At 40.5% G+C, this 26,086-nt stretch overlaps 2 protein-coding genes across 2 annotated transcripts; both read left to right on the top strand.

Moving 5' to 3' along the window:
• The first annotated feature begins 473 nt into the window (after window positions 1-473).
• On the top strand, window positions 474-3,745 carry LOC104841891 (alpha-1-antitrypsin-like). The gene is made up of 4 exons (XM_010583887.1): window positions 474-1,153; window positions 1,651-1,921; window positions 2,649-2,796; window positions 3,531-3,745. The coding sequence occupies exons 1-4, from the start codon at window positions 484-486 to the stop codon at window positions 3,735-3,737; spliced, it is 1,296 nt and encodes a 431-aa protein (XP_010582189.1). The 5' UTR covers window positions 474-483; the 3' UTR covers window positions 3,738-3,745.
• A 16,087-nt stretch (window positions 3,746-19,832) lies between these two features.
• On the top strand, window positions 19,833-24,319 carry LOC104841890 (alpha-1-antitrypsin-like). Its single transcript, XM_010583886.1, has 4 exons — window positions 19,833-20,490; window positions 22,040-22,310; window positions 22,973-23,120; window positions 24,128-24,319. The coding sequence occupies exons 1-4, from the start codon at window positions 19,833-19,835 to the stop codon at window positions 24,317-24,319; spliced, it is 1,269 nt and encodes a 422-aa protein (XP_010582188.1).
• Window positions 24,320-26,086: the final 1,767 nt, after the last annotated feature.

Here is a 26,086-nt window from a genome sequence, read left to right as displayed (position 1 = left end):
AGTATTTTGTAATTTTGGTCCTACACAGTATGATCTATGTTTATATCACATTTTTGTTTAACACAGAATTAATTCTCTAATTATTTGATGAATTGAGGAAGACTAACAGGGCTGCAGTAGCCATCCTGCAGTACTGAGTACAAAAACAACTTCTACCAGTTACTCTGGGGAAAAGGTCATAAGCTTCCAGTTATTTGCAAATTTTAAAAAATTCAGTCTTACCCTGTTCTTTAAAGGATAATATGATCAAAATGACCTCTTTTGAGATAGTACTTGGTTATACAAATAGTGTATCAGGAGGCATATTTTTTCTGGGAATCACTGGCATGCATCAGGAGTGTGAAATATGAAGCGTGGGATTTTGGAAAACCGGTGTGTTCTGAGATCCTCATTTTACTTGGCTGGAGCACACAGCATGAAGAGATTAATTTCCATGCCATGTTTTGTATGTCTATCTCTTTTCCAGAAACAGTTAAAAGGAAAATGAACCCCACCTTCTCCTTGTGTTTATTGCTGGCTGGTTTGCATACTGTTGCCCAGTGTCATCAGCATCCTCGCTACCGCAATAAGCAGGATGATCCTAAAGGGACATATTACCCAGGACGCAGTTCTCATGGGGAAGGAGTTTATCCAGTTAACAAAACCTTTGTCAAACTCGTTCCCAGCAATGCTGACTTTGCATTTTCATTTTACAAGCTGGTCGCATCTGAAGCAACAGATCAAAATATTTTCTTTTCACCCATAAGCATCTCTGCTTCCTTTGCAATGCTGGCACTTGGTGCCAAGTCAGCGACACTGACGCAGATTCTGGAAGGGCTTGCCTTTAACCTGAAAAAGACTCAGGAGCAGGAAATACATGAAGGCTTTTGCCAACTCCTCCACATGCTGAACCGTTCAGACAGTGAGCTCCAGCTGAGCCTGGGCAATGCCCTTTTTATAGAAGAGACGCTAAAACCACTACAGAAGTTCTTGGATGATGTCAAAAGCTTTTACGAATCTGAAGTCTTTTCTACTGACTTTAACAACTCCTCTGGTGCTGAGAATCAGATCAACAGTTACATTGAGGAAAAGACAAATGGGAAAATTGTTAAACTAGTGGAAAATCTTGATCCTCTCACTGCAATGGTTCTTGTTAACTATGTCTTCTTTAAAGGTAAGAAATATCAAAGTGTGTGAAGGTTGTAACTTAGATGCTTAGTGCTTACTACAGGGAATGAAAACTTAAGAGAAAGAAACTGTAGTTTAAATATTTTAAATGGAGGAAACCATGTTCAGTATCTGGAAAATGTTGCTATAAAACCATGTATACTTGTCGTCGGTATAAATATGTCCGCACCTGGTTAAGTGAAAGACTGGGGTTTTTTTTAACAAATATCTTTGTTGAGTTTGGTAAATTCTTTAATGTGATTATAGACTCATGCTTTAGTGAAAGATGGTGTTTTCAGTATTATCTGCCTGTAGTTGTCTTTAAGCACCTGAAAGAATAATAATAATAAAAAAAAGAGCTGCAATGCTGTAACACCTGAGAATGCAGTACCCTGAAAAAGATATTTGCTCTAATCAAAGGAAGGCTGTGGGACTAAATCCTGTTTTATTCACCATGTCCATTCCTCTTTGTATTCCACTGAATTATTTTCTTTTTGTCATAAGCCCATTGGGAGAAACCCTTCAGTACTTCATATACAAAACAGGAGGATTTTTTTGTGGACCAGAAAACATCTATAAAGGTTGACATGATGTATCGAAAGGGTTACTACAGAAATTACTTTGATGAAGAGCTGTCCTGTTGGCTGGTTCAGATACCTTACAATGGAAAAGCTGCAGCATTATTTGTTTTGCCCGACGAAGGGAAGATGAAGCAGGTGGAAGATGCTCTCTTGAAAAGGACTGTATCTAAATGGGAAAAGTTCCTCCAAGACAGGTAACTGTTTTTGCTAAGGTAAGAGATGACCAACATTATAGATTAGTAGTGTTCATCTTACCAAGACAAAACATTAAAGGCCAGGTTATTTTACTGAACTCTATTCACTTAATGGTCCCTCTCTGTGCAGGACTTTCCTTTTCTTAGTTGGAAAATGAAAAAGAGCTGTGAGTAATGAACAAATAGGGCATTGAACATGGGATGCATCTTGGGTTAAGTTCCTGGCTCTATCACATGTTGCTTAGCACCATGATGAAGTTACCAGACCCCTGTTTCATATGGGCATTGTGAAACTACAATGGAGTAACTATTGGGTGTTAGGGTGTTGAGGGCATTGTATGTAAAAGTGGAAATTTTATTAATTCACGATTACTGCAGCTATTTCTGTCGTGGCCCAAGCCCTGTTGTATATTTGAACAGCCTTAGGACAGCTAGCTATGATCTTTTGAAAAACACCTGCTACCTGGCAGTAGTAGCTCTGTTTGCCACAGAGTTGGTATGGTTGTGTCTTCCACCCCACTCCTTGAACCATACTGTGGAGGCAGAGGATAACGAGCTCATTCTGCTCCAACCCTCCACGTTAGATAGCTAACCTGGTCAGAAGTGCTATCTGAACCCTGAGAGCAGACTTTTAACATTTAGAGAAATAAATGTGAAGTGTCACTATACTGAAGCCATTGAGGAGTGTTACCTAGATGACAGTTTGTCTGTATTTGTGTTGTTACAGAAAAATACATCTGCACATTCCAAAATTTTCTATTTCTGGTACCTATGATGTGAAAAGGATAGTCAAACAAGTGGGTATGGTTGATCTATTCACTGAACAAGCTGATCTGTCAGGGATTACTGAGGAGCCTGGACTGATGGTTTCAAAAGTAAGTCAGCACGTGAAACACAGCGACCACAGGATTTCTTTGTTCCCAGGAACCTGACATTAATATCCCATGAAAAGCTTATCCCAGTCTCTCTGAAGCATCACTCAATCATCAACAGCTGCCAGCCTGGAAACAAAGCAAGCCCTATCTTTCCTAAACCTGAAGCCACACATGCTTACAAGGGGTTATACATACGTGGTTCGAGAAGGAAGAAGACATACGTATAATTAAATGTTCTTTTGGCTACTAAACAAAATTATCTAAAGGTAGCACATTAGCTTTGGTAAAATTTCCTCTAATTCTGCCTACAGAGGGCAAAAGGCTGTTATTCCTGCCCTTCTAGTGCCCTCAAAAAGTTATTTTTTTCAGCTAGATGATAGGGTAAATTCACAATAATACATGAAGCTGCCAAAGGCAAAACTAAGTCTAGGCTAAATTACCAGGTTCCTTTGCTTCTAGAGTTTCTTGCGATCAGTCATCTTGAGTGCTCTTTGGCTGTCTGCTGTTTGAGGGTTACTCTCTGCACACGCAGTGAAGGAGGGTAGCAGGAGTGGGCTGATGGCTGATTGCACTGCAGTGGGAGGGGGAGCGGCTGGTGATGACCTTCCCAGAGGCTGGTGCTGCCGGGTCTCGCCCCAGACAGGGCTCCCTTTGGCAAGAGCAAGGAGGGTGACAGGCTGCTCTAGTCTTGCTGGGTTGTCAGCTGGAGGCTGTTTTGCTGTGTGTCCTTGCAGGTGATCCACAAAGCCGTGCTGAATGTTCATGAGAATGGCACTGAAGCAGCGGGGGCCACAGTGAAGGAGGTTACCTGGAGATCTGGCGATTTTCCTCACCCGCCTCGAGTCAGATTCAACAGGCCCTTTCTCCTGGTGATTCTGGATAAATACACCCGCACCATCCTCTTCATAGGGAAAATTGTAAACCCTCTGAAAAATGACTGATTGACCAGAGGACATGCACTTAAGCACATTGCTGGCTAAATTCCCATGATCCAGCAAAATATTTGTGTGTGCATACCACATTGTACTAGTGCTCATCTTTCAGCCATTATCCTTATATACATTATTAACCCCTGAAAACACAGAAACTGTTTTTCCTTGTCCAAAAGTGACTGGTATTTCCTCCAGTCTACAGCCAGGTATAGCTGGTAGTGTTAATGAAAGACAAGTCACTTTTCACCAGTTTTGTAACAAGCCCTTCCTGACATGCTCTCATGGGGTATTTGAGATGGTTCAAAGTCTCTGGATGATGTAGCTATTGCTGTACACTCACAGTGTGTGTACAGGAGAGCGGGAGAAGGGAAGCAGGGAAAAGGAGGTGCGAGGTATAAGTCCTGCCTGTTTAATCCACTAACCTTTGATGACTAGTCTTAAATGCAGATTCCCTTACTATCGAAGTGAATTTCCATTAATTTCTTTGGTTTTTAACCAAGTATGGTGTGAAGCCGCAGGATCAGTGACCAGGACACTGGAGGACACACCGATGTAAAGGGTTGATGAGTGCAGGTGGTTTAGCTTGCCTCCCTCTCCTCCCCAGTGGAAGCCCTTCTCATGGAGACAAGAAGGTTGTTTTTGATTTACAAATAATGTTTATTCTACTAAGGAAGGAAGACATACCAGCAAAAAGACTTTGTTTTAAGACTTTGTTTTATCTTGCTAATATAGCTATTATTGCCAATGCCCTGAGATAAGTGTGGTGGAGCAGTCTGTGACAAAGCACCAGTTTCCTTTTTATGGATTTGTTGTCACTGTCATTTCTCTTTTCTCCTACTGATGCCACCTTCGCTACCACACTTTTCAGCTAGATTTTTTAGACTGTGGTAGAAAAGAGGAGGAATGAAAAATTATAACTCCAGAGAGTTTATGTTTCCTCAGCAGGAACAGCAGAGCTTTCCTAGGGACTGTTAACCTGCTTTAAACTATCATAGACACACATGCAAAATGCAGGTGATATTTGAGAAGTCACCTTTCTAAATGTTAACAGTGGATTACTGTTACAGAGTAAAAACATATTGTGAATTGACATTTGTACCTTTTCACTTAAGGTTTCTCAAGTCTAACTTATTGCTATTGTGTGTTTTATACTGACTCAATTGGTAGGATTTTCACATACCAGCTACACTAGATAGTTGTGCGGTTATGAAAGGAAAGAAACACAAATCAGTAAATATATAAATTATTTTATCATTTTTTCTTTAATTTTTTAAACCAACATCCTTAGCATGGCTTATTAAAATACAGAAAGCCAATGAAAGTACTTAAATTACAGATTCATTAAATCTCTTTCTATAGAGTATTTCAAACCAGTAGAAAAAAATGTAAAAAGCCTCTTAAAATGTCTGTGAAAAATATAACCCAAAAATTATGGTGAATATTCTAAAATATAATTGTCTTGATTGGTTTGGGGATCTTTATTTTCTTTGACATTAAATTAATGCTATCAATATTAGCAAATTGTAGCTGTAAGTATACAAGTAGGGAATATAAGGAATAACCTTCCCATGTCTATCTGCTAGCTATGTAACACTTGACATTCACTCTCAAAGCCCTCCTGAAAATCATGTAAACCATTGACAAAAGTTTCTTACTCATAATTGTATTTAGTCTGTTCAATATTTAGTAACAAACAGTTGGCTTCATACCTCTAAGCATAAAAGGACTTAGTCTTGGTGCAATACAGATAAACTGATTCTACAGAAGATCATTTAAAAGTTCTTGGCAAATCTCAGGGCTAATTCAGGACAGTATGCCAAAGTCCAGCTTTGCAATGACAAATGACTCCATAGGCAAATACCAAGAGACTTTATGTTTGTTGTTCCTCACGGACCTCAGATCAATAGTCTCTATTTGTTAGTAGGAAAAAATATCTAAATGATATTTTGCCAATCAGATCTCACTTTGAGGGGCAACCTTGTTGCTCAACTCATTTGAAAGTGGGTGGAGAAAAATCAAGCTGAATTAAGAACTACATAACCCAGAAATATCATATTGGTAGGCAATCACCTTCAAATGGAAGTAGGGACCCCTTACATGCATCTTGCCTTGGTTTTCTTTCTATTTTGACTAAAATCAGGGAATGCCTCTCGATGGAAATGTGCAGCAGACAGCAAATTTATGCTCTAAATAAAGGGTACAGACGGATTGCACAATCCCCCCAAAGCTGAGCCTTAAGGTTGTCACAAATCCAGCGCAGCCATGGTTTATTCAGGACAGTGTTTCTTCTTTCAATCTGCTGCGTTTTTTGCTTCTTCTTTCCTGGATTTTTGTTTCTTGGTTTGCTTGCTGACTGTGAATTTTGTGACCAAGAAGCCTCAGTGCAACAGAGGAAGGATTTTCCTCCTAGCTAGTCAAGAGTTTCTGCTGCTGTGTGCAAGTACTGTGGTGCACCACTTCAATGCAGTGGCGCTGCTGGAGGATGGAGCTGGCCTGATGAACCACCTGAGGGACAAAATGCAAAGGACATCTTCTAACCCAGCCTGCACTGAATCCTCCGCACAAATCTGATATGGGAGTGCATGCGACTATGCGCGCGCAGGAGCTGCAGCCTCAGCACTGCCTAAGTGGACCCTAAAAGAAATCTGTGATGGTATGGCTGAAAGTAGTCTTCTGTAAAGGCTGTTTTAAGTTAACAGCCATAGAAGAAGAATTGCCAGCACAGCAGAAGCTTCGGAACAACACACACTGAGCAGCTAGCTTTCTGAAGTAATGAGAAAAGGAAAATACGCGTTGTGGGAATAACAGTAAACTGTGTATTCGTTGTCATAACCGGGAAGGAAATATCTAAAGAAGTGAAACAAAGTCTAAAAGCATAAATAAGGAGCTCAGAAACCAGGATTATCCATGGTGGAGAGAGATTTAACCCTTACGTACAAACTATGTGAAGATCAAAAGACATTGTAAGAAAACTAGCAGCAATTTTGAATAGTGTTACAGATCGCAAAAGAAGGAACAAGCAAAAAGATGCGAAGTGTATATGGGTGTAGGGGCAGAGAGGGAAATAATATGCTTGAAGTAAGTCAAAGAAAATAACGTATTTCAAACAGCCAGTGGTTAGCGCCAATGCGCAGGTCTGTCATTGTTCCCAGTGTTGTGCTGCATCTGCTAGGAAGAAACTAAAGGCATATAACGTAAGCAACAGCCTTAAAGGTCATAGGGTGAAAAGCAAATTGCATATTCTGCTGGAAAGACCTACTAATGCTCTGTTAAATGTAAGCACAAATAAGAACCCATATTTTGACAATGGTAGAAGGCACAGACTGCTCAATAACAAAAATCCCTGACAAAGCTGAGGCACATAGTTCTGATGTCAGTGTATCCTCATCAAACAGGAGATATCATTAATCATACTATAATTTAGGGCCTTTGCAAAGTAATCACCTTTTAAATTGTTTTCTAATATATAACAACTAAATAGTCACATCTTGTTAGCATTGTTTTGTTACTGAATAACCTATTATGTTCTTGTACTGTACGATATAGTTCTTTTTGCATGTCACTCAGGACATAATGACAAAGAAAAATTCTAGCAAGGTATAAAAAGTTCTGGTGGGGATTGACCCCATGATACTTCAGGGATGGTGGGGTAAGAGTCTCCCCTTAATAACAGCATGCTTTTCCTGGTGCTCATCATTGATCAGCACACCCACTTCACTATCTTAATGGGAAAATAGTTAGCCCTGCAGGAAAATAGTGCCATTCATGTCACAGACCTATCACTTGGGGGTGTCTGATTTCTCAAGATCAGGTGCCATGTATTTCATTATGTATTCAGAGTCTAGCAATTGTCACACAATTAGTAATTAACAGATATTCCTGGGCAATACTATGTGACTTTCTCAGCTCTAGAAGAACTCGGTGATTATTCAGGGCTGAAAACCTGGCTTCTATTGCCACCAAGAACTTGGCAGCTATGAAGGTGCTGTGGCCAAGATCCATACAGCCAGTGTCCATCATCTGCTAATCACACTAATGCCTAGACTCAGGAAGCCCTTGTGAGAGATGTATTGCTGAAGGCAGTGCTCTCCTGCAGCCTTCACAGAGCCTTGGCAACCCCAAATACCACATGCGTACCTCTGGCATATGTCAGATGGAGTTACCAGCAGCATAATCACCTATGTGAGGTATGGTTGGGGCTCAGAAAGGGGCATCTGAAGGCATCAACAGTTTCATTGTTGTAATGGATCTAGAAAATGTTTTCTGGAATGGAGTGTATTTAATTGTACCACTGGCTGCTAAGAGACTGCAAAAGCCAGACCAAAACAAATGAGTGCATTTCACACAAGCATTTCCAAGCCTTTTTAATGGAGAGCCATAATGTTAACTTAGTAATCCTGCTATACATTAGATTCCTGGCTTGTGCTCTGTCATTTGGCCAGGAGAAAAAATATCTGCAGGGAAGAATGGAAGGTCCGTGGTTATTTGACTCCTGCAAAGGCTTGGCAAAGAGTTGTATTTCTCTTCTTCAGACACAACATAGTTTGTTCATTTTTGTCTTACATATAACATGATATTTCTTTCCTATTAGGAAAATATATATGAAGACAGTACAGTATCATGATAATTGGATGTTGATGCACACAGGGAAATCAATCACTAGAAGTACTGTTGCCTTTTACTCCTTTACTTTTCTTGTTTGAAACTTCCCTCCTGTGCATGCTGAAGTTTACATGGTTCCAGGCTTTGGCTGCAGCTTTCTTCCGGATAAAGATTCACAGGATGCTTTTCCTGAGGACCAGTCTGGTTTCTCAAAACTGCTTCCAGATTATGGCCTCAGAGGTTGAAGTTACAGAGCTATCAGAACATCTTACTAGCTCTTCCTACTTCACCTTTCCAGGAATAGCCACATGCTTCAACATCCAGAAATCTAAGATTGCCATAAACCAGAAACAATTTCATAAGTCAGAAACGATTTCAGTCATAAACCATTTCAGTCTGGGGAAAAGGGCTGGGAAAGAAGTAGTTTTACATATTCCATCAGAAATGGATGGCTCCATAACCAAAGCATGCTCTAGATGAGGCTGTTGGCTTTCCATCCCATTCTTCATATCTCCCATTCTCTCTGGGTAGCTGACTTTGACACTTCTTATGAGATTTCTCCAGTTTAAGAGGACCTGCAAGTGTTATGAGTTAATTGAAAAATACATCTCAGCCTTTTATCACAATACCTTTAGAAACATCTAAACCACTAGATACCGGCATTGAAGAAAGAGAAAAAGGAAGCAACCTCCCTTGGAAGATGATTTTTACCTTCTTATCCAGTTACCTTATGCTGTGTGGAGTGCAACCAATAGAACAAAGAGCAGAAGAGGACACCTTGGCTAAGGGGGCATCTTGCAAGTGGTGTGAACATGAGATAATACTTACATTAGAGCCCTTGTTACCTGTGTAACTTATGGTACAAATTCTTATTTCACCTGTGTAAAAGGGTGGGCTTGACAGTGGTGATAAAGGGAATCACCTGTCTGCAAAGCAAGGACTGGAAAAATAGCTGCTGTTCGAAAAGGTGAGAAAACAGAAATGTTCTTAGAGGTTCTGTGAAGAAACATGTCATGTCTTGAAGAGCACTGCTCTTCCCTGAAAAAAGATTGAAGTCCATAGGGAGCAAGTGGGAGGGAGAGGGGAACTGCCAAGGTGGCCAAGATGTCTACATTGTGCTGTGAGAGGCAGAGGCACAAGCTGAGGTCCCTCTTGCAGCTGCCATGAGACAGGGCAGCAGGGAAGCAAGAGCAACCTGGCAGTATGCTGGGGCTAATTAGCTCATCTGTCTGGGCAGGCCACCATGCAACATAGATTTCGAGTCTTTTTAAGGCTTGACTGGAACTTAATTAGCAGATGTTAAAGCATTTGGCACAAATAAGCCAGAAAGTGATGCCAGTAGAAAGAGAATCAAAGGAAATGATTGTAGGGGAGAAGTTTTAACACTGACCTTTTCACCTTCATCAGTTAGATGTTGTTTAGTCGCAGGGCACAGGCTCAAACCCGTACAAGTGCAACTGCACTGTTGCTTCTCCATTGCTTGAAGTCCAAAGGTTGGCTGGGGTTTGGCCCTCAGATGCCGGCCACATAAGCTCCTTAAAGCTTTAAAACTTGGAAACACAGAATAAAGATTCTGCCCTTCTGTTAACTTTCCAGTCCTGTGTCATTTTTATGTGACACTTTCATTTGCATTGTCTTTTATTTATGTACTGTATGGCATATATAAGGTTTTGGTTTTAAGCTTTTAACTTTAGTTTTTGCATATCCTTGAGTCTTTGGGGCAGGCTTCCTGAACTTCTTTCTCCACAGTAAGCTCATGTGTAGGAGCTGGCAGCTGATGTGACACGATAGCTTCTTGCTCCTCCTTCCTTATTTTGGAAGTACGTGGGAGTCTCCCTGCACCAAGCTGGGTAGCAGTTTTAGAGCACTGCAGCAAATAGAATTTCTCCTCTGAGACGTATTTATATCTGTTCTAACTGGCAGCAATTGCCACCTTGGTATCTGCTCAAAGAATGCTCCCTGGCAAGCTCAATGAGGTGATGGTTAGCTCTCTCTTTTTGATTTTGTAGATCTGGTACAGTGGAGTTAAACCCAGTGTTTAGTTTAGACCCATTTACATCCAACCCATTCAATAAAGTCCTATGAATCATAAACGGAACTCAGAGTTATTCCAATCTGAAGTGACTCACTTTTTGGCCAGTTTTTGGATAGCATAACAGGCTCCTTAAAGAAATAATTCACTTTCTGCACTGAAAAGGAATCAAGAAAAACAGGAGGACAAAAACACAGTTGGGGTAAACACACATGCAGTTTTAACTCCTGCTTCTTTAAAAAAAAAACCCTTTCTGTAGTTGTGTTGCTGTACAAAAGCATCACAGATATACATCTTCATTTAATTCAGCACAGCAAAATTAAAAGAGCAAATAAGTTCAGAGGTAATAAGAGACATCTGATATGTCCTATGTTTCCATTTTTTGACATTAAAGACTATGTTTACCTAGGTTCTTTTTTACTGACATTGATCCCCAAAATGTTCTTCCCATGATCCCCCAAGAAACACAGCTGTTTTCTTTCCAAAGTGCTCCAGTTGGATGTGACATGTGTGCTTTGGATGGAGGTGGAAGTTGGGTGGGGGAAGATGATGAAAGGTCAAGAGAAGTTTAAGGGGAAAACAGCCTCTCTAAACACTTCAGTATTCGTGGAGTTTGGCAACACTGAACTAACCACTGAGACCTAAGACTTGTATCTCATTTCTGTGGGCAAAAATGAGGAATTATTTTTGGCACTCTGTGGATTTAATGGGTGTTCCAGTCTTTCTTTAGGAACTACTTCAAAGACATTAATTAAAACCCTTTTTTCTCATTGTTTGCATGCTGGTCTTTGAGTTGAGTCATAGATCTGAACTAGCATAAGATTAACCTCTGTAACAAATATCGATGGCATTCTATGGAGAGATCGGTAATTTTCATGATGGTTTCTTACTCAGAGGTCAATTCTATTCCTCACTGTCTTGTAGATGACAGCCAGCAAACAAGTCCACTGTGTGATTAAGTATCCCACATGCTAACTGGTCACCCCAGTGAATAGTACAGCTTGAGAGCTGTTTAAATTACTTAAACATCTCCTGGAAAGCAGCAATGTAGTTGAAACCTGGCTCACTTCAAGGTAGCCACCAGAAATACTGACTTCACATTTAGGCTTTACAAGCAGGTTATGGCAGAGGAAGGTGGCAAGAATACTTTATTCTCTCCTTTGAGCCTTTTCATTGCCTTTGCAATGCTCTGCTGGGGGGAAGGGGTCAAAGGATCCATGTGGAGCTGGCTCCACAAAGACCTCACCTGACAGAGACAGAGGAGCAGGAGGTCCATGGAAGTTTTCTTTCAACTACTGCTAAGCAAGGTCTAGCTGAGTAAATGCAATGCCCTGTCTGTAAATGACAGCCCAGGAGTCTCTAGACAATGACAAAGAGATGCATGGTGCTGAAGCTGGCAGAAACTGAAGAGAAGATCAATGAACGGTTTGAATGTAGAAAATTCTAATTAGGAACATATTTTTACCATGCGGTGGTTAAATACTGGAAAAGGTTGCTCAGAGGTGGCGTGAAATCCCTGTCCTCGGAGGCATGTCCCTGAGGAAGCTGATCTAAGTAGGCATGTTTTGAGCAGAGGGGTGGACTAGATGACCTGTGGGGAAATCACACTGGCATGCTTCTTGACTATGTTTTCTTTAAAAGTAAAATATGTTGTACAGAGGGACAGTTTCTGAAATCTAATGTTTTAATGTTTGATTATGATCCCCAAGTTTTAATATTTCTCTGCCATATTGATTGATTATAAGGTTGCTGCAAGAAACCATTGGACAACACAACTTGACAGAATTTGAACAAGATTTTATCACTCAGTTGATGCATGTGTTTTCTTAGAGGAGCACAGCACACCTCTCGCTCTCTTTTCTACTTCAGTCTCTTTCTGGCATTTCCAGTTCTTTGCTCTCCACTAGGTCTCTTCCCAGCCCCTGGGCTGGGTTTCCTCAGATGCAGTCGCTCCAGGGAGTCACTGCATCAGGAGTTCCCTTCACAATTCTGCTGTCCAAGCCCTGTACCTATGAAATTTGCCCACTTTCTTTGCAGGATGTTCACAAAGCCCTGCTTAATTTTGCTGAGAAGCACAGGGAGGCTGCACTAGCCAGGGCTGCTGAATATAAATTTACTTCTTGTCCTCTAACTATTCAGCTGTCATCATTGCGACTGTAGGTTAAACTGTCTGTAGCAAAAAATGAGGAAACCTTGGCTTAGAGTTTGGGGTTTGGAAATCCATGTAAGGCAATTTCCTGATCTTGCACTTGTACTATGAACATCAACATGTGAACAAAAGAAAAGGTCTCATTTTTAAATTATAAATGAAGATGGTGTAAACTTAAACCTGTGACTACCTATCTCTGTGCAGGCCTAATGCTGCCTTGAGGAGCCTAGCTCTGTGCTGTACTCAGGGTTTTTGCACTCTGACACAATAGTACATATTGGAGATATTACAGGTTTAGGGGCTTGGCCACATGGATTGTGGTTTCTTGGGTGATCCAACCTTTTGACATACCCAGACAACTAGAATATGAATTTTGTATAGGCATTGCCAATGTTTAGCTTGAAAACAGCCTCTATCAAAACTCAAAATGAGGAAGGTGTTAATCTTATTAACTGAGACCTGTTTTTAAATTGGACAGGGGGAAGCAAAGTTTGTATGAGAAGACAACTTGAAATTGCAAGAATTCAACCACACAATATTTGAAAAGCAAAGAAAACTTGCAAGGAGTGATCTTTGTTTCATATGCATACATGCATCACTAGCCAGCTGTACTAACAGATAGTGTGCCAGCAGCAAACTGTCAGATTAGGCTGGGCTAATTAAACCTTATTACTTTTTTAGGCAAGGCTCATTGAACAGCCACTGTGTAAGTGTTCACAGAAATTCACCAATTCTTACAGCCCTAACCAAGCGAAAACATGAAGCTAGAGTTTTCTTCAACAAAAATAAATAGGACAGGTGTGATACGACAGTCACCCTAGTTAGACTCTTGGGAAGACACCCTGCATATAGTTTCTTTTAAAAGAGGAATTACTAAGCAGTGAGCTGTGCTTAAGAGGCATATTGCACTGGACATGTGCTCAATGGCTTCCTAAGGATCAGAGTTTTTCTTGTGTGCTACCTATGGCATCACGGTGGCCAGCCTGTCGCTTACGTTCAGGTGTGGTCCACAATGCCCCTCTCCCTTCGCATGCGCTTACGGAGGACTCTGCTTCTGACTACAGCTGTGTAGAGCAAAATAATAAGCATTTAAGGACACATCAAAGAGGCATTCACGCTTTTGAAGTCTGACATAATCATGCACTATTTTGATGCATATGGTAAATGTTTTGCCTCAAACGAACTTTAGAAAATGCCATAGTCAAAACTGCCTAAATGAGATGAGGCTGAAAAACAACACTGCTGGTGCAGGCACTGAAAGAGACTGAAAAAGTGACAAGCTGCAGAACAAAAAAACCTTTTAGTAGCTGAAGAGCAAGAAATAAGGAGTGGATGAAGGGCCTAGAGTGAAATTTATAATGAACGGACAAAGAAAGAGGGTGGATTTCAAGGATTCCATCATAGCCTAAAAAAATATAAAGAACTTTGTCAAACGTGCATTACTTAACAGCTGCTGGAGATAAGTTTGGTCACGCAAAAAAACCACACAAAAAACCCCCAACAAAAAAATCAACACAGTTGCCTCCCATGAAAATACAAACACAATACACCAGATCAGAACAACCTTGCACATGAACTGTGTTTATATTAGAGCTAAGAGCAAAATTGTTTTTCTTTAGCAAATATGCTAAAGAGAAAAAAGAAACAAGCCAGTGAGAGACATTTTAGTGCATCCAGAACCTGTGTTTGCATGTCTAACGTAAGATTTTAAGCCACTGCTTTTAGAAAGTCGCTTTTAAGCCAATCATTACTACTCAAAAAAAAAAAAAAAGTTATATAACAGCTACTTAGGACCAGTAAGACTTTTCCATGGACATAATTTCCACTAGCATAACTAGAGTTTTCAAAGTTGGAGTCTTAAAATTACACTCTTTAAGTCGCAGCAGGGCTCCTGGGTAAAAACATGACTTGGCCAGCAAATACCAAGCACCTTAACATTTCTTTCAACCATCTGCCAAATGCAAGCATAAAGTACAGATGATTATTAAGACATTTTTTGTTTGGTTCATAAACATGGATTTAGAAAATCTGCTTCCAGCCATTCGAGTATATTTCTCTGAATCAATAAATACTGTACATGGACAGGAAACTTTTGAGAGTTTAATGAATGAAATAAAATGGGATCATATCCTTTCTTTACTGAGGTTTTAGAGCTGAAGTGTTATCTTCAAGGCTTTGCAATATGAAAATGGAAACAACCATTTTGCACATCTCTGAGTTGTGTTTCTCCCTGCGATTCTCTAGTTGGGAGTGCTTTTTACATAGGTAACTATTAAAAGAAAACAAAAGAAAATCTTGAATAAATTTTAAAACTATGAAAAACAAAATTTGTGATCCTTAAGTCATTATTTTAATGGCAGCCAGGAACTGAACTCCAGCTGTGTTATGCTTGACTGTCATGTGAATCCCAGTTCTATCTAGATTCAATAAGAATCATAGATCTACGTTCCTTCTGAATAATTTGACAATACCATTAATCATCTGTAACTTCCACGGTCATTGTTTGAAATGGATATGTTTACCTCTCAAATTATGCAAATTATTATTAGACTCATTAGAGTAACAAGCTCCTGACTTACTGGTCTCGTTAATCTACAGTATAAATGAGCATGCAGGACCTGTCAAACGGGATAAGAGAACTAAGACAAATATTTTTGGAAAAAAGATATGCAGGGAAGATTCTTATGCGAACCACCAGCAGGCTGAGTGTGGCTTACCTTCCATGCATCCTTCTTCCCTGCTGACTTGAAGACTGGGAGCAGGCAGACTTTTAGTCCTGTTGTAAGAATAGAAATTCATGGGAAAATCTGACTGCAGTCATGTATGTCTTCCAGACATACTCTGGGTAGGTTCTTCAACCTAACACTGACTGCCCCAGAGCCCCGCTCTGGCTACCTCAGAATGACTGCATCCTTTCAGTTAAGAGTTTGGTGCTGGGGTAAGCAATGGTGAATTTTGGCAATGCCTATACTGTTGTTGTGGAAAGGACATGAAGACAGCCTTGGGCCAGCTGATACGGAGTGGTTCATGTCTATACCAGATATGTGATATATAATGTGGATGTTATAGATATTCTGGAGCGGGGTGGCTGTGTCTGCTCTGCAAGCACTTGGTCCAAGTCTTCCCTTGGCCAAGGCTGACATTCTGCTGCCTTGAGACATTGCCATTTTTTGTTTTGCTTTGCTTTTCTTTCAGAGTGCCCAAAATAACAGGTGAGTTATGTAACAGCCTCAGAAAATGTTTGTGGAATGATGCTAAGGGTGGGCATTGCATTCAGCAGGGCATGGCTGGGGCTGCCTGAGGTTGTAAAGCTTGCAGAACATTTGCTGATGAAAGCAGCTAGGCAGCTCATACCAGAGACACTTGGAGTAAAATACCATGAGTACAGTCACATGGTCAGGAATGAACTTAGGTGTAAATCAAAGTGGCAGTGTAGGCACATTTTGCAGATTACTCTCTCCAGAAGCAGGCCCTGTGGTGGACCAGCTGTTGCTTACAGAACCTCTGCTGACCTCCCTGGTAGGACAAAGGACCTCCTCTTCAAGCCACCACCTCATGAAAACACTGATAATTGAAGCAGAGACAGATTTTGAAAGAGTTTCAAAGTCAATCTATATTGACTTTCAACAAGAGAATAATACAGATGAATGTCTGAACAGTGAAAACGTTTGCATTTGTTTCTCTGCCAGTTTTCTCACTGTACTGAGGCATGCTTTGGTTTGCCTCAGTCATGCAGGGAATCCAGAATTATCCCCAACCCTTGCATACAACTCTTCTTTACAGAACTGAGTCTCTCTCCTGCTGCCTTGCTCTTCAGCTGGCTGTGCAACTGCACAGTGGACTTTACTGCCCAGGCTTCCACTTCTGATGTGACTAAACCAAGGCTCAAAGAAAGCCTCTGAGTGTGGGACTGTTTCTGAACTGATGCCAAGTTCATTTTGAGGGAGAAAAAAAGGGGTGGCATGTTACTTACCCCTTCTGCTCTGCTTTTCATAGAACAGAAAGTTAGCTTGGTTTAGCATGTTGTAGCAGGTGTCCAAGCTGCATGGTCAGGAAACTAAAGCCCCAAGGCAGGCCACAACAGACCTCAGGAGATGTTTTAGCACTTGTGTCGTTAGCTAGCCATAAGCTAGGAAGGTAGATCTCATAGAACATCTGCTCATGGCCATGGACCTCTTCTCTCCAAAGTGCATTTGCCTATGGCAATTATGCATGTTTGGGGCCAGCAAAGATTAAAGCCATCTGGCCCTGTGATCACTGACTTCTACCTTCTCTGCATGGCTACATGTGGATGGAAAATAGTTTCATCAGCATTTATCTGCATCCTCAGATAATTTTGGTTTGATCCATGTAGTGTTTAACAGGAGCATAAATTCTTAATACTGCTCAGCTGTATGACTAAAGGAGCAGCACAGAACAGCCAAAGGCCTGACTGTCTTGGAACACTGTGAGCATTTCACTCCTGTTTCCTGAAAGACTGCATTTATGCAATCAAGCATTCTAGCTTATACAGCCACTTAATTCAAATGCAGCGGTTTTGTGGCTAGCAAAAGAGAACAGTCTGCTCCATGAACCCTCACCTGACCTACACAAGGGCTCCAGGGGACAGCAGCAACTGGTACTCTAGTAAGAAAAAATACAAATTCAAACCCAAAGTACTTAACAGCAAACTTTGGCTATATCTAAAATGAGCATGCAGAGTTCAGCTATATTCTGGAAAAAAAGAAAAAGAAAAAAAAAAGCCGAGGCTGTAGATACTGTGCAAGGAACCTAGCTGTGACTGGGTTACTCTCTTCTCTTATTTGCTATTCTTTGGGAGATTTGGAACGGTGCCTTGGTTTACTGTTTATATATGTTACAACAGTTGCATTTGTTCAGTATCATGTTTGGGCACTCGCAGTGATGGCACACATATTTTATACAGCTTTTTCAAGTGCTAAAGTCTACGTTAAGTACCTTTCAGATCTTGATATATTAGGTGGTCCTTAACAGAGATAGAAAGTATTATTAGGTTGTGAGGAGACACTGTGTCTGAAAGATTACCATTCAATATACAGCTAAAATTCACCATTCTTACCTGAATGAATGAGGTACCCTTTTCATTACTGAGGCCAAGAGGACTCATTGTCTTCTTAACAGTGACCAGTGGGGTCTCTCCTGTGTAGAAATAAAAGATGAGATGTTGACACTTAAGTGGAGTCCTGTAGGCTGGTGCTCACAGGTGCTCCCTGCAGCTCCCTTACCCTGACCATGGCCTTCAGAGCTTAGTGCTGGGCAAATTTGTGTGCCTCCAGATGACCAGATATCTCCATCTCAGGTAGTGTATAGGGCAAAGCAGCTGACCTTGGCACAGAAATATTTCCAATAAATATTTGCTTGGGAGTTGCATACCCTTTGGGATGTAACACTCCACTCTACTGACCAGCTGGGCGCCGTGGTCTTTGCTCTGTTTGGAGTGATGTGGACACATGCATACGATGTCCAAGAAAACTAGCTTCATCAGCATTCAGCTTTGTCCTTCTAGGTAATATGTATTTGAAACCATGTAATGTTTAACAGAGGAAAACAGCAGTATGAGTAAAGCAGCAAGAAACAGTACAACCCATACAAGAGCAAGACCCTTCTGAATGTAATGTAAGTACCCAGTTATCTTTACCTTAATGATTTTGATGCAACTGTATGGCATTTAGCTAGTGAGTCATGAAGCACATCTGCTTTCAAGGGTGAAACCTCATTTCTAAACATTCAAATGATAGCAGAACTTAATTTCAAGAAATATTGAATAGCAAATTGTGGTGATACATTATAGCAGCTCCACAGAGTATAACTCTGCTCTGAATGTTTATCCCCAATAGCTCTTTCACTTATAGAAGCAATCTGTTTCATTAACTAGGGGGAAGTATTCTAACTTCCCATCTGTCAATCTTATTTTTTATCATTACTAATGTTCCCTAAAGCTTACAACCACATAACCGAAACGAAGATGAATGAGCTGTCTTACACCAACACGGTCCAGACAGAATTCACAAATTGATTTTGCTATGCCAACCTACCCTGTAAGTCCTGATTTACTCAGATGTCACAGAGCAAAGCCGTGGAGGGACAAACTGGCTGCTTTTCAGTCAAATCTTAGTGGTCAGAGTGCTGACACAAGGTGGGGGAAATCCCAATAAACGTCTTATCTGCTCTGCTGGGCCCATGTCTCTGAGTACCTTTGCCATTGGCTGGGGAGTGAGCAGGTAACTCCTGTGATCTTCTTCCTTGAAGCTGTTCTGCTTCAAGTAGGACATTAGGTGAAGGCTATTTGGAGTTGCTCTTCTAGTCATTAGTACAATTTTTAATTTGAATAGCTCTGTTTTCTGACAGGTTAAACATCAGAGATGCTACAAATCATCTCAACATGTTCTTGGTCTAACCTGTTAAAGAGAAAGCAATAAACAAACACAAAAAATTGCCACAGTTATCAGAAATGGCCAAGATGCCATGATCTAGTCTCTTTGCTGAGCACTACTCTGGCCACGGGGCTATTTTCCTTAGGAAAGGAGGCTTTCCTGCTGATACAAAGTTTGGAAAGACAGGAGGGGCCAAGCCCACACCACCGACCTCACCCTCCCATGACCAGGATGGGAGAGGTACACACAGAGAGGAATCCATCTGGAAGACATGTGTTGCATGAGTGCCTGTTTAAAATAAAGCAACATATTCTGATCTAATCAGGTATTGAAGCAGAAGATTTTTACCAGCTCTCTTGTTATTAGTCACTTTGTATATTAAAATGAGTCAGGAATGAGAGAAAGAATACCACTCTGAGTGCTGCAATCTTGTATTGTTTTCCGTTGACATAGCACTGTCATTTGACGTAAGCCTCTTTCAATCACTAATAGCTTAATAATACTGAGAGTTCTTGGAGATAAACATAAAAGAATTAAGAGCCGCTCCTGATGTGCTGCCTCACCATAAAATGGATTTACACAGAGACAAAAAAAAAACCCAAACCCAGCACCTTTTCACTTGTTCTCTCCCTCTGACTCTTTTTTTTTCTTTAATACTCACATGTTTTTCTCCAGTAAGAAGGGACTTCTGTAGCTGGAGTAAAGCAGAACTGAAGTAGGCAGCAATGGATAGGAATTACAGATAAACTCAGAAGCACAAGGATTTAAAAAAATATTTCCATAGTAAAGGAGCATGTCAGGAGATAACAGCGATTACCAGGTAACTGTTAAAGGTAGTAGCAGATAGAAATAAAAGGTAAGATGTTGACACAGCTGACCTCCAGCACACAAGACCATTTTGTTCTTTGTCCACACAGTAGCTGTGAAGGATGATGAAGGCCACCCTCCTGCTGTGCTTGCTGGTGGCCATGCTTCACCTCAATGTCCACAGCCTGACCCAGAGTGACCACCACAATGACGAGCCCAGGGCAACTGACCCCCAGGAGAAGCATCTGTATGAGGGAGATCCTCTTGGGTCCTGCCAACAGATAGTCCCCAGCAACACAGATTTTGCCTTCCGGTTTTACAGGCAAGCAACCACCCAAGAACCTGGCAAGAACGTTTTCTTTTCCCCAGTCAGCATCTCCACCGCCTTTGCCCTCCTGGCCCTGGGCTCCAGAGCCACCAGCCAGGCTCAAGTACTGGAAGCACTGGCCTTTAATCTCACCAACACCCGGGAGGAGGAGATACACGACGGCTTTCATCATCTCCTCCTCTTGCTGAACCGCCCTGGCAGCCAGGTGCAACTGAGCATGGGGAATGCCCTGTTCATGGACAAACAGCTGAAGCCACTGAAAACATTTCTGAAGGACATAAAAAAACTGTACAAAGGAAAAATTGTTTCTACTAACTTCCAGAATTCCACTGAAGCTAAAAAAGAGATCAACGATCATGTAAAGAACAAAACCCATGGGAATATAAACCAAATACTTAAAGACCTTGATCCAAACACTCTAATGGTAATTGTTAACTACATTTATTTCAAAGGTAAGTTACATAGGTGTTACTTACTGCAGTTACCTCACTTTAACCTGTACTGAAACGAATACCCCAGATTATTTCTGAATTATTTTTAGAAGAAAGGCCAGTATTAAGATTAGGCTATTATGATAAGGGACATTGAAAGTTCTCATGCTTTGAAAGCTCTTCCATATCTAAATTTTTCTAGCACATGTTTAGGCTCCTAAGCATAAAAATTCATTTATTTGCAATCTTCAAGTTTTAGGGAATTGCCAGAGCACAACAGATTTATGCTTTTGTAAATTTTTCTGTCAGACTTTATCTAATTATTTAAAAAATTACAATGTTTTCACAAGTTGTATGAAGTAGAAAAATAAATTCCAAAGATGCAGATTAACAAAAATTGCCAAACACTTTAATTTACTTACAGTCCATGCCTATTAAATGGATAGGTGTCTCTGGAGTTGGAGCCTAAATGTTCTACAGCTTGTCATCACATTATACATATCCCAAGAGGTACTTGTGAATGCACTGCTTTGGCAATGATTAACTTCCTCTTAGATGTTATTTCCATTTGTAGCAGCATGCAGGACATACATGAAAATTACCACCCAGAAAAGCATGTTTGGAAATAGATGATCTTTCAGCAAAACAGATTTTATTTCAAGTACTTCATTAAATTTGGGTATCCTAGCCTCACGTGCCCTAGTCTGAGGCATTTCTTTATGATACCAGAGTATACTTTTTTTTACTAGGGGGGGCAGGAAGGAAAGTTCAAACTTATAAAGTAACCAGAGTACGGTGGAGTTTACATTCCATTATTTATTTTTCAATTTTTACGGTGGAGTTTACATTCCATTATTTATTTTTCAATTTTATCTTATTTCTATTTAATATTAAAAAAAGAGAACATACTTACAGAATGGCAAGGTGTGCCATTTGTATTTGTATTTGTTCAGTGAATGACCTGATTTAATACAAAACAAAATACCATAGAAAAATCAGTTGAATAAACATCAAGAGAAAACCATTTTGAAGATTAAAGCTCTTGAAGCCCTATTCCATTTACTGTAATGCAGTTATGATCAGGCCCAAAAGTTCGGGTTGCTCTTGCATGTAAGCTTATCCTTAGTGTTACAAGATGAAGAACATATGAAAAAGCATGGAAGGAGCTTAACATGCTACCTTTTAAAAGGCAGACATCTGCTGTGGAACTTGCTTTACAAGCAATGTTCTGAAACCAGAAAGTAACTTGTTAGATCCTGGTCAGCTTTCATTTTCTTCAAATATAATGTAAGGTAATATGATGAAGTTACTTCATTTAATTTATCTGACTTGTATGACACCTTTCTAAGTCCATAAGAAATTTAACCTGGGATATTTAGTTGTTACTGGACACAGTACAGCAAAGATGACAAGGAACAAGATCTTTAATAAACTTGGAATACATTTGATCTTCAAGTATGAGTGTAAATCTTCAGATATGGGTTTATCTGGTGTACATTAGTCTGGGCTATATTAATATATCCTCCTTGAAGTAAGCATTTGATTGCATTCTTTCTCTTCTGTTTTTAAGCCTACTGGGAAAATCCTTTCAGTATCAAGGGGACTCGCAATGATTATTTCCATGTGAATGCAAAGACCTCAGTTGAAGTGAAGATGATGACTCGAGATGGATTTTATAAAACATACTCTGACCAGAAGCTGTCTTGCAAGGTGGTGCAGATTCCTTACAAGGGAGATGTTGCAGCACTGTTTATTCTGCCCAATGAAGGAAAAATGAAACAGTTGGAAGATGCCCTGACAAAAGACACTTTGTCTAAATGGGAAAAATCACTTGAAAGACGGTAAATATGGAGTTCTGATTTGATGATTCAGGGTAGTCAGAATCCAGTCTGAATGCTATGATCAGGTTTTACAGTTACTAGCCTTTGCTGTTGATTGGAGATTTAAGCAATGGAATAGGTATAAAGGGACAAACCAAATGATTTAATGATTTGATACTTTCAGCAAAAGTTACAATCAGCATTGCCTTGTGATGAGGGAAGAGATCTGTGAGCTGGGTAATTTAATTCCTCCTCCCCCCCCCCATTTTCTAGTTCATGTTAAGTGTTTCCATTGCCCTTGTCTCAAGCACAATGTGTTAAGAGTGGTAATACTGCGACATAGCAATCAGATCCCTCAGAAGGAATGGGGGATGTGAATTCCAAAAGAAAAACCTGCAAGACTAGAAGGAGAATGTAAACTTAGTCCTAAAAATGCTGGCACCACCGCTTCTTGCTCTACCATCAAGTGACTGTGTTGCAGAATCATACAAGAAAACGCAGCTGATGTCGTTCTCCTTTCCCATTCTCCAGATCATCATCTTCCCATCTTCTTTTTGCTGCCATCTTTTTCAGATTAAAAGACTAACATGTTAGCACAGAAGAACCACCAGCAAGTTGGGAGTCTTCAGTCCAAGGCATGCTTTGATTGCAATAACTACCATAATTTTCTTTTGAATTAACAGGAGAATAGAAGTGTATATTCCAAAACTATCAATTTCAGGCACCTATGACTTAAAGAAGATGTTCATGAATCTGGGTGTAACTGATGTGTTTTCTGACCGGGCTGATCTGTCTGGAATCACAGGGAGGCTTGATGTGAAGGTTTCAAAAGTAAGTTTGTCAGCAGAAGCAATGGTCTATGGATTCAACACCCAATTGTCTTGCCCTAAGCTAAGTAGTGAAATTTTACTTATTGCTAGGCCTGGCTGATACTCTGAGCTAGAACATTTAGCTGGTAAAGTAAGTTCAGACTTTCTCAAACTTCTCCAAGATCTGGAGATAAGGGTACCGTCTTTGGACTGACAGGCAAAGGTTGGGTGGGGTATAGCATTTGTCCCAGAAACTAAACACAGTCCAGTTTCTGCACGTGAAAGGAGCGCCCACGGATATCTGTACTGGGGATGCCTGGCATCAGCATATTTAGCAGAACAGTGGCCTTTTTTCTAATATGTGCATTCTATAATTTTAAAGGATTTTAAAACTTCTGCTGCCATTGAATGCCCTGATGAGTGCTAATCATGTAAGATGGACCAGACTTGAGGAAAACATCCCGTTTCTGAAAATAACGTGAAGAGAAACATAAAGTGAAGAGAAACATAAAGTGAAGAGAAAGATTAGCATTCTTACAGCCATTCTGAAAGCAGCAATTACAATGTTCTAACATTTTGGGGCTAGTAAAAAAAAAGATTAAAATTGCCGAACAATAATTTTTTAAAAGAAATTGGTATCAAGGTTGAATTTCTACTGGCTAAACTATAACGCACATGCTGTTAGGGAAACATACAGAGCAGTTCTGGAGCCCAACTTCCTTTCCCTCTGAAATTGTCATTCCTTGTGAATTTGCTTGAATATTCTACTTTCAACTAATTCCACAAGGTGTGCAGTCCCTAAGGTCTGTGTTGGATATACTTGTGTTGAGGAACTCTAAATGTGAGAATACTTGCTTATTGAGACAACATTGCTAAAAAAACCACCATGGGCTATAGTGGCCTTATTTCTGGTTCCTGGCCTACCAGCCATTTTTATGAAAGGCAGTAGCTGAATTAACCTAGTGCTAATTTTAATCATTTCACACCTCATACTCCAGATACGTTAATTCTTGCTCTATTTCATTGTAGGCTGCTCACAAGGCCCTGCTGAAGATCCACGAGAATGGCACAGAGGCTGCAGCAGTCACTGGCACAGATTTTCTTCCACATTCTGTTCCTCCTGTTGTTAAATTCAACCGTCCATTTTTGCTGTTGATTGTTGATCAATATACTCAGAGCATTCTCTTCATGGGAAAAATTGTAAATCCAACTGAAAAATGACTGGTCAGTGGCTGGTCTTAGTGATTTGAATTGCATTCTTCATGCTATTATAGTTCAATGTGATTAAAATTATATCAAAACAGTTACTAACAATTTTCTTTTTCCAAAGAAACAAGACAAGAATGTGGTCATTCTTAAGAACACTGTTCTTGCTTCCTCCTCCAGCAGAAAGTAACCACTGAGATACACCTATTCGTGAATAATGAAGAGTTTTATAAATCAGCCTTTTAATGACCAGTGTATGCCATCTTTGAAAAAACAGGTAAGTATCCAGCTGAGAGAATCAGTTTAAAACATTTTAAGTAAATAAAGATTGAACAAAGAGGCCACTCCTGACTTGTGGGTAGAAAGGATGGAAAATGCTGAGGTTTGCTCCAGCTGCTGCCAGCTCTCACCAGGTCCTGGTGCTGGAGGGCTGACGTGGAAATTTAACATACAAACTCAATCCACTCAGGGATATCTTAGTTCTTCTCTTCCACATGGGTGTCAATGATAGAGAAAGGTCATGTTGTATTTCCATGAGAAAATGATTTCTCACCTCTCTGAGGATGCCTGTGCCAATTTGACATCTCCCTCCTAATGCAGCCTTATGGATCCAAGGCAGTGTCAAAATCCAGAACCAAGGCTTGGCACTTGTGAGGATCTGGAGCACCAAGAAAAGGGATGTATGCTGACAGAAACACAGCCACTCTGGTGTGGTGTCAGCCTGACTCCCTCCTTGTTCCATTCTGAGGAATCAACAGCAGATATTCAACAGTGGTAAATGTATTTAACAGTGATCAGGGGTAGAGCAGAATAGACTTAGGTTAAAAAAACCCAGATCCTTCTCAGCATGTTGAACCTCATACAGTTTCTTTAAAAATATCATGTTAAGTGATCAGGAGTTTAATTTTTTAAATCAGAAGTTTGAGTCTGTAGGGTCATGAAGGCAATTTGATAATAAAGCAGTTAGTACCCAAGAAGGAGCTACTGTGTAGAGTCCAGCCTCTCCAAGGCAACTGTTACGTGCCCATGCCAGTCTGTGCAGTTATAGCATTTGCCTTGGGTACAGAATATTCAGGAATATTCATGTTCAGATCCCTCCCTTTCCTGAAGGCAGACAATCCCATACCTCCAACATCCTAAACTCCAGGCTGGTCAGGCTGATCCCTGTGAAAGGAGAGCTAGCATTGGACCTGGAGTGTTGGTAAGGATATTTGCCTGGAAGATGGAAATCCAGGTCTGCCCTTCCCTGGATGGAGAATGGGTTTGGCAGATAAATCCTGACGAATTCTCTGCAAACTACACTGTTGAGTGGGTGGTGGCTGAAGCAATGATATCTTGTGACATTGGTAGGGCTTCTAGGAAAGGGAAGGCATAGCTTCAAATCACACATTGGGGAAGTCAGTCACTTTCAGACCAGGCCTAGGCACTTCCTTTGAAGGTCAAGTCTTTTGCCATACTCTCCTTTGTGACATTCACAGCCGATGGCATCCACTCAAATTGTGTTGGCTTCTTTGAGTCCCACTTTAACGTAGCAAACTCTCCACAAGCATCCTATGTGGAAGCAGTGGCTAAATCAGAGCTCGGGAACTTTTTAGTTGGCTAGACACCAAAAAGGTGCTACTGGCATTGCTTTATAGATTTAATCTTGTGTTTCATCAGCAAATAGAAGTTCAGAAGGGATGGGGTATGAATACCTGGAAGGGGTAAAACAAACATTGAGATTAGTTATATCCCCAGAGTTTACATCTATGCTAGTAAATAAAATGCTCCAAGGTCTGTTCT

The sequence above is a fragment of the Haliaeetus leucocephalus genome, unplaced genomic scaffold, assembly GCF_000737465.1.
Source record: "Haliaeetus leucocephalus isolate CR32 unplaced genomic scaffold, Haliaeetus_leucocephalus-4.0 Scaffold932, whole genome shotgun sequence".
Lineage (NCBI taxonomy): Eukaryota > Metazoa > Chordata > Aves > Accipitriformes > Accipitridae > Haliaeetus > Haliaeetus leucocephalus.
This window is presented reverse-complemented; position numbering and strand designations above follow the sequence as displayed.

Excerpts from the sequence above, each read along its gene's own strand:
- LOC104841891 (XM_010583887.1), top strand. The coding sequence starts at position 484 with ATGAACCCCACCTTCTCCTTGTGTTTATTGCTGGCTGGTTTGCATACT. Across the intron at positions 1,922-2,648 it reads GAAAAGTTCCTCCAAGACAG|AAAAATACATCTGCACATTC; the intron begins GTAACTGTTTTT and ends GTGTTGTTACAG. Across the intron at positions 2,797-3,530 it reads CTGGACTGATGGTTTCAAAA|GTGATCCACAAAGCCGTGCT; the intron begins GTAAGTCAGCAC and ends GTGTCCTTGCAG.
- LOC104841890 (XM_010583886.1), top strand. The coding sequence starts at position 19,833 with ATGATGAAGGCCACCCTCCTGCTGTGCTTGCTGGTGGCCATGCTTCAC. Across the intron at positions 20,491-22,039 it reads TAACTACATTTATTTCAAAG|CCTACTGGGAAAATCCTTTC; the intron begins GTAAGTTACATA and ends TCTGTTTTTAAG. Across the intron at positions 23,121-24,127 it reads TTGATGTGAAGGTTTCAAAA|GCTGCTCACAAGGCCCTGCT; the intron begins GTAAGTTTGTCA and ends ATTTCATTGTAG.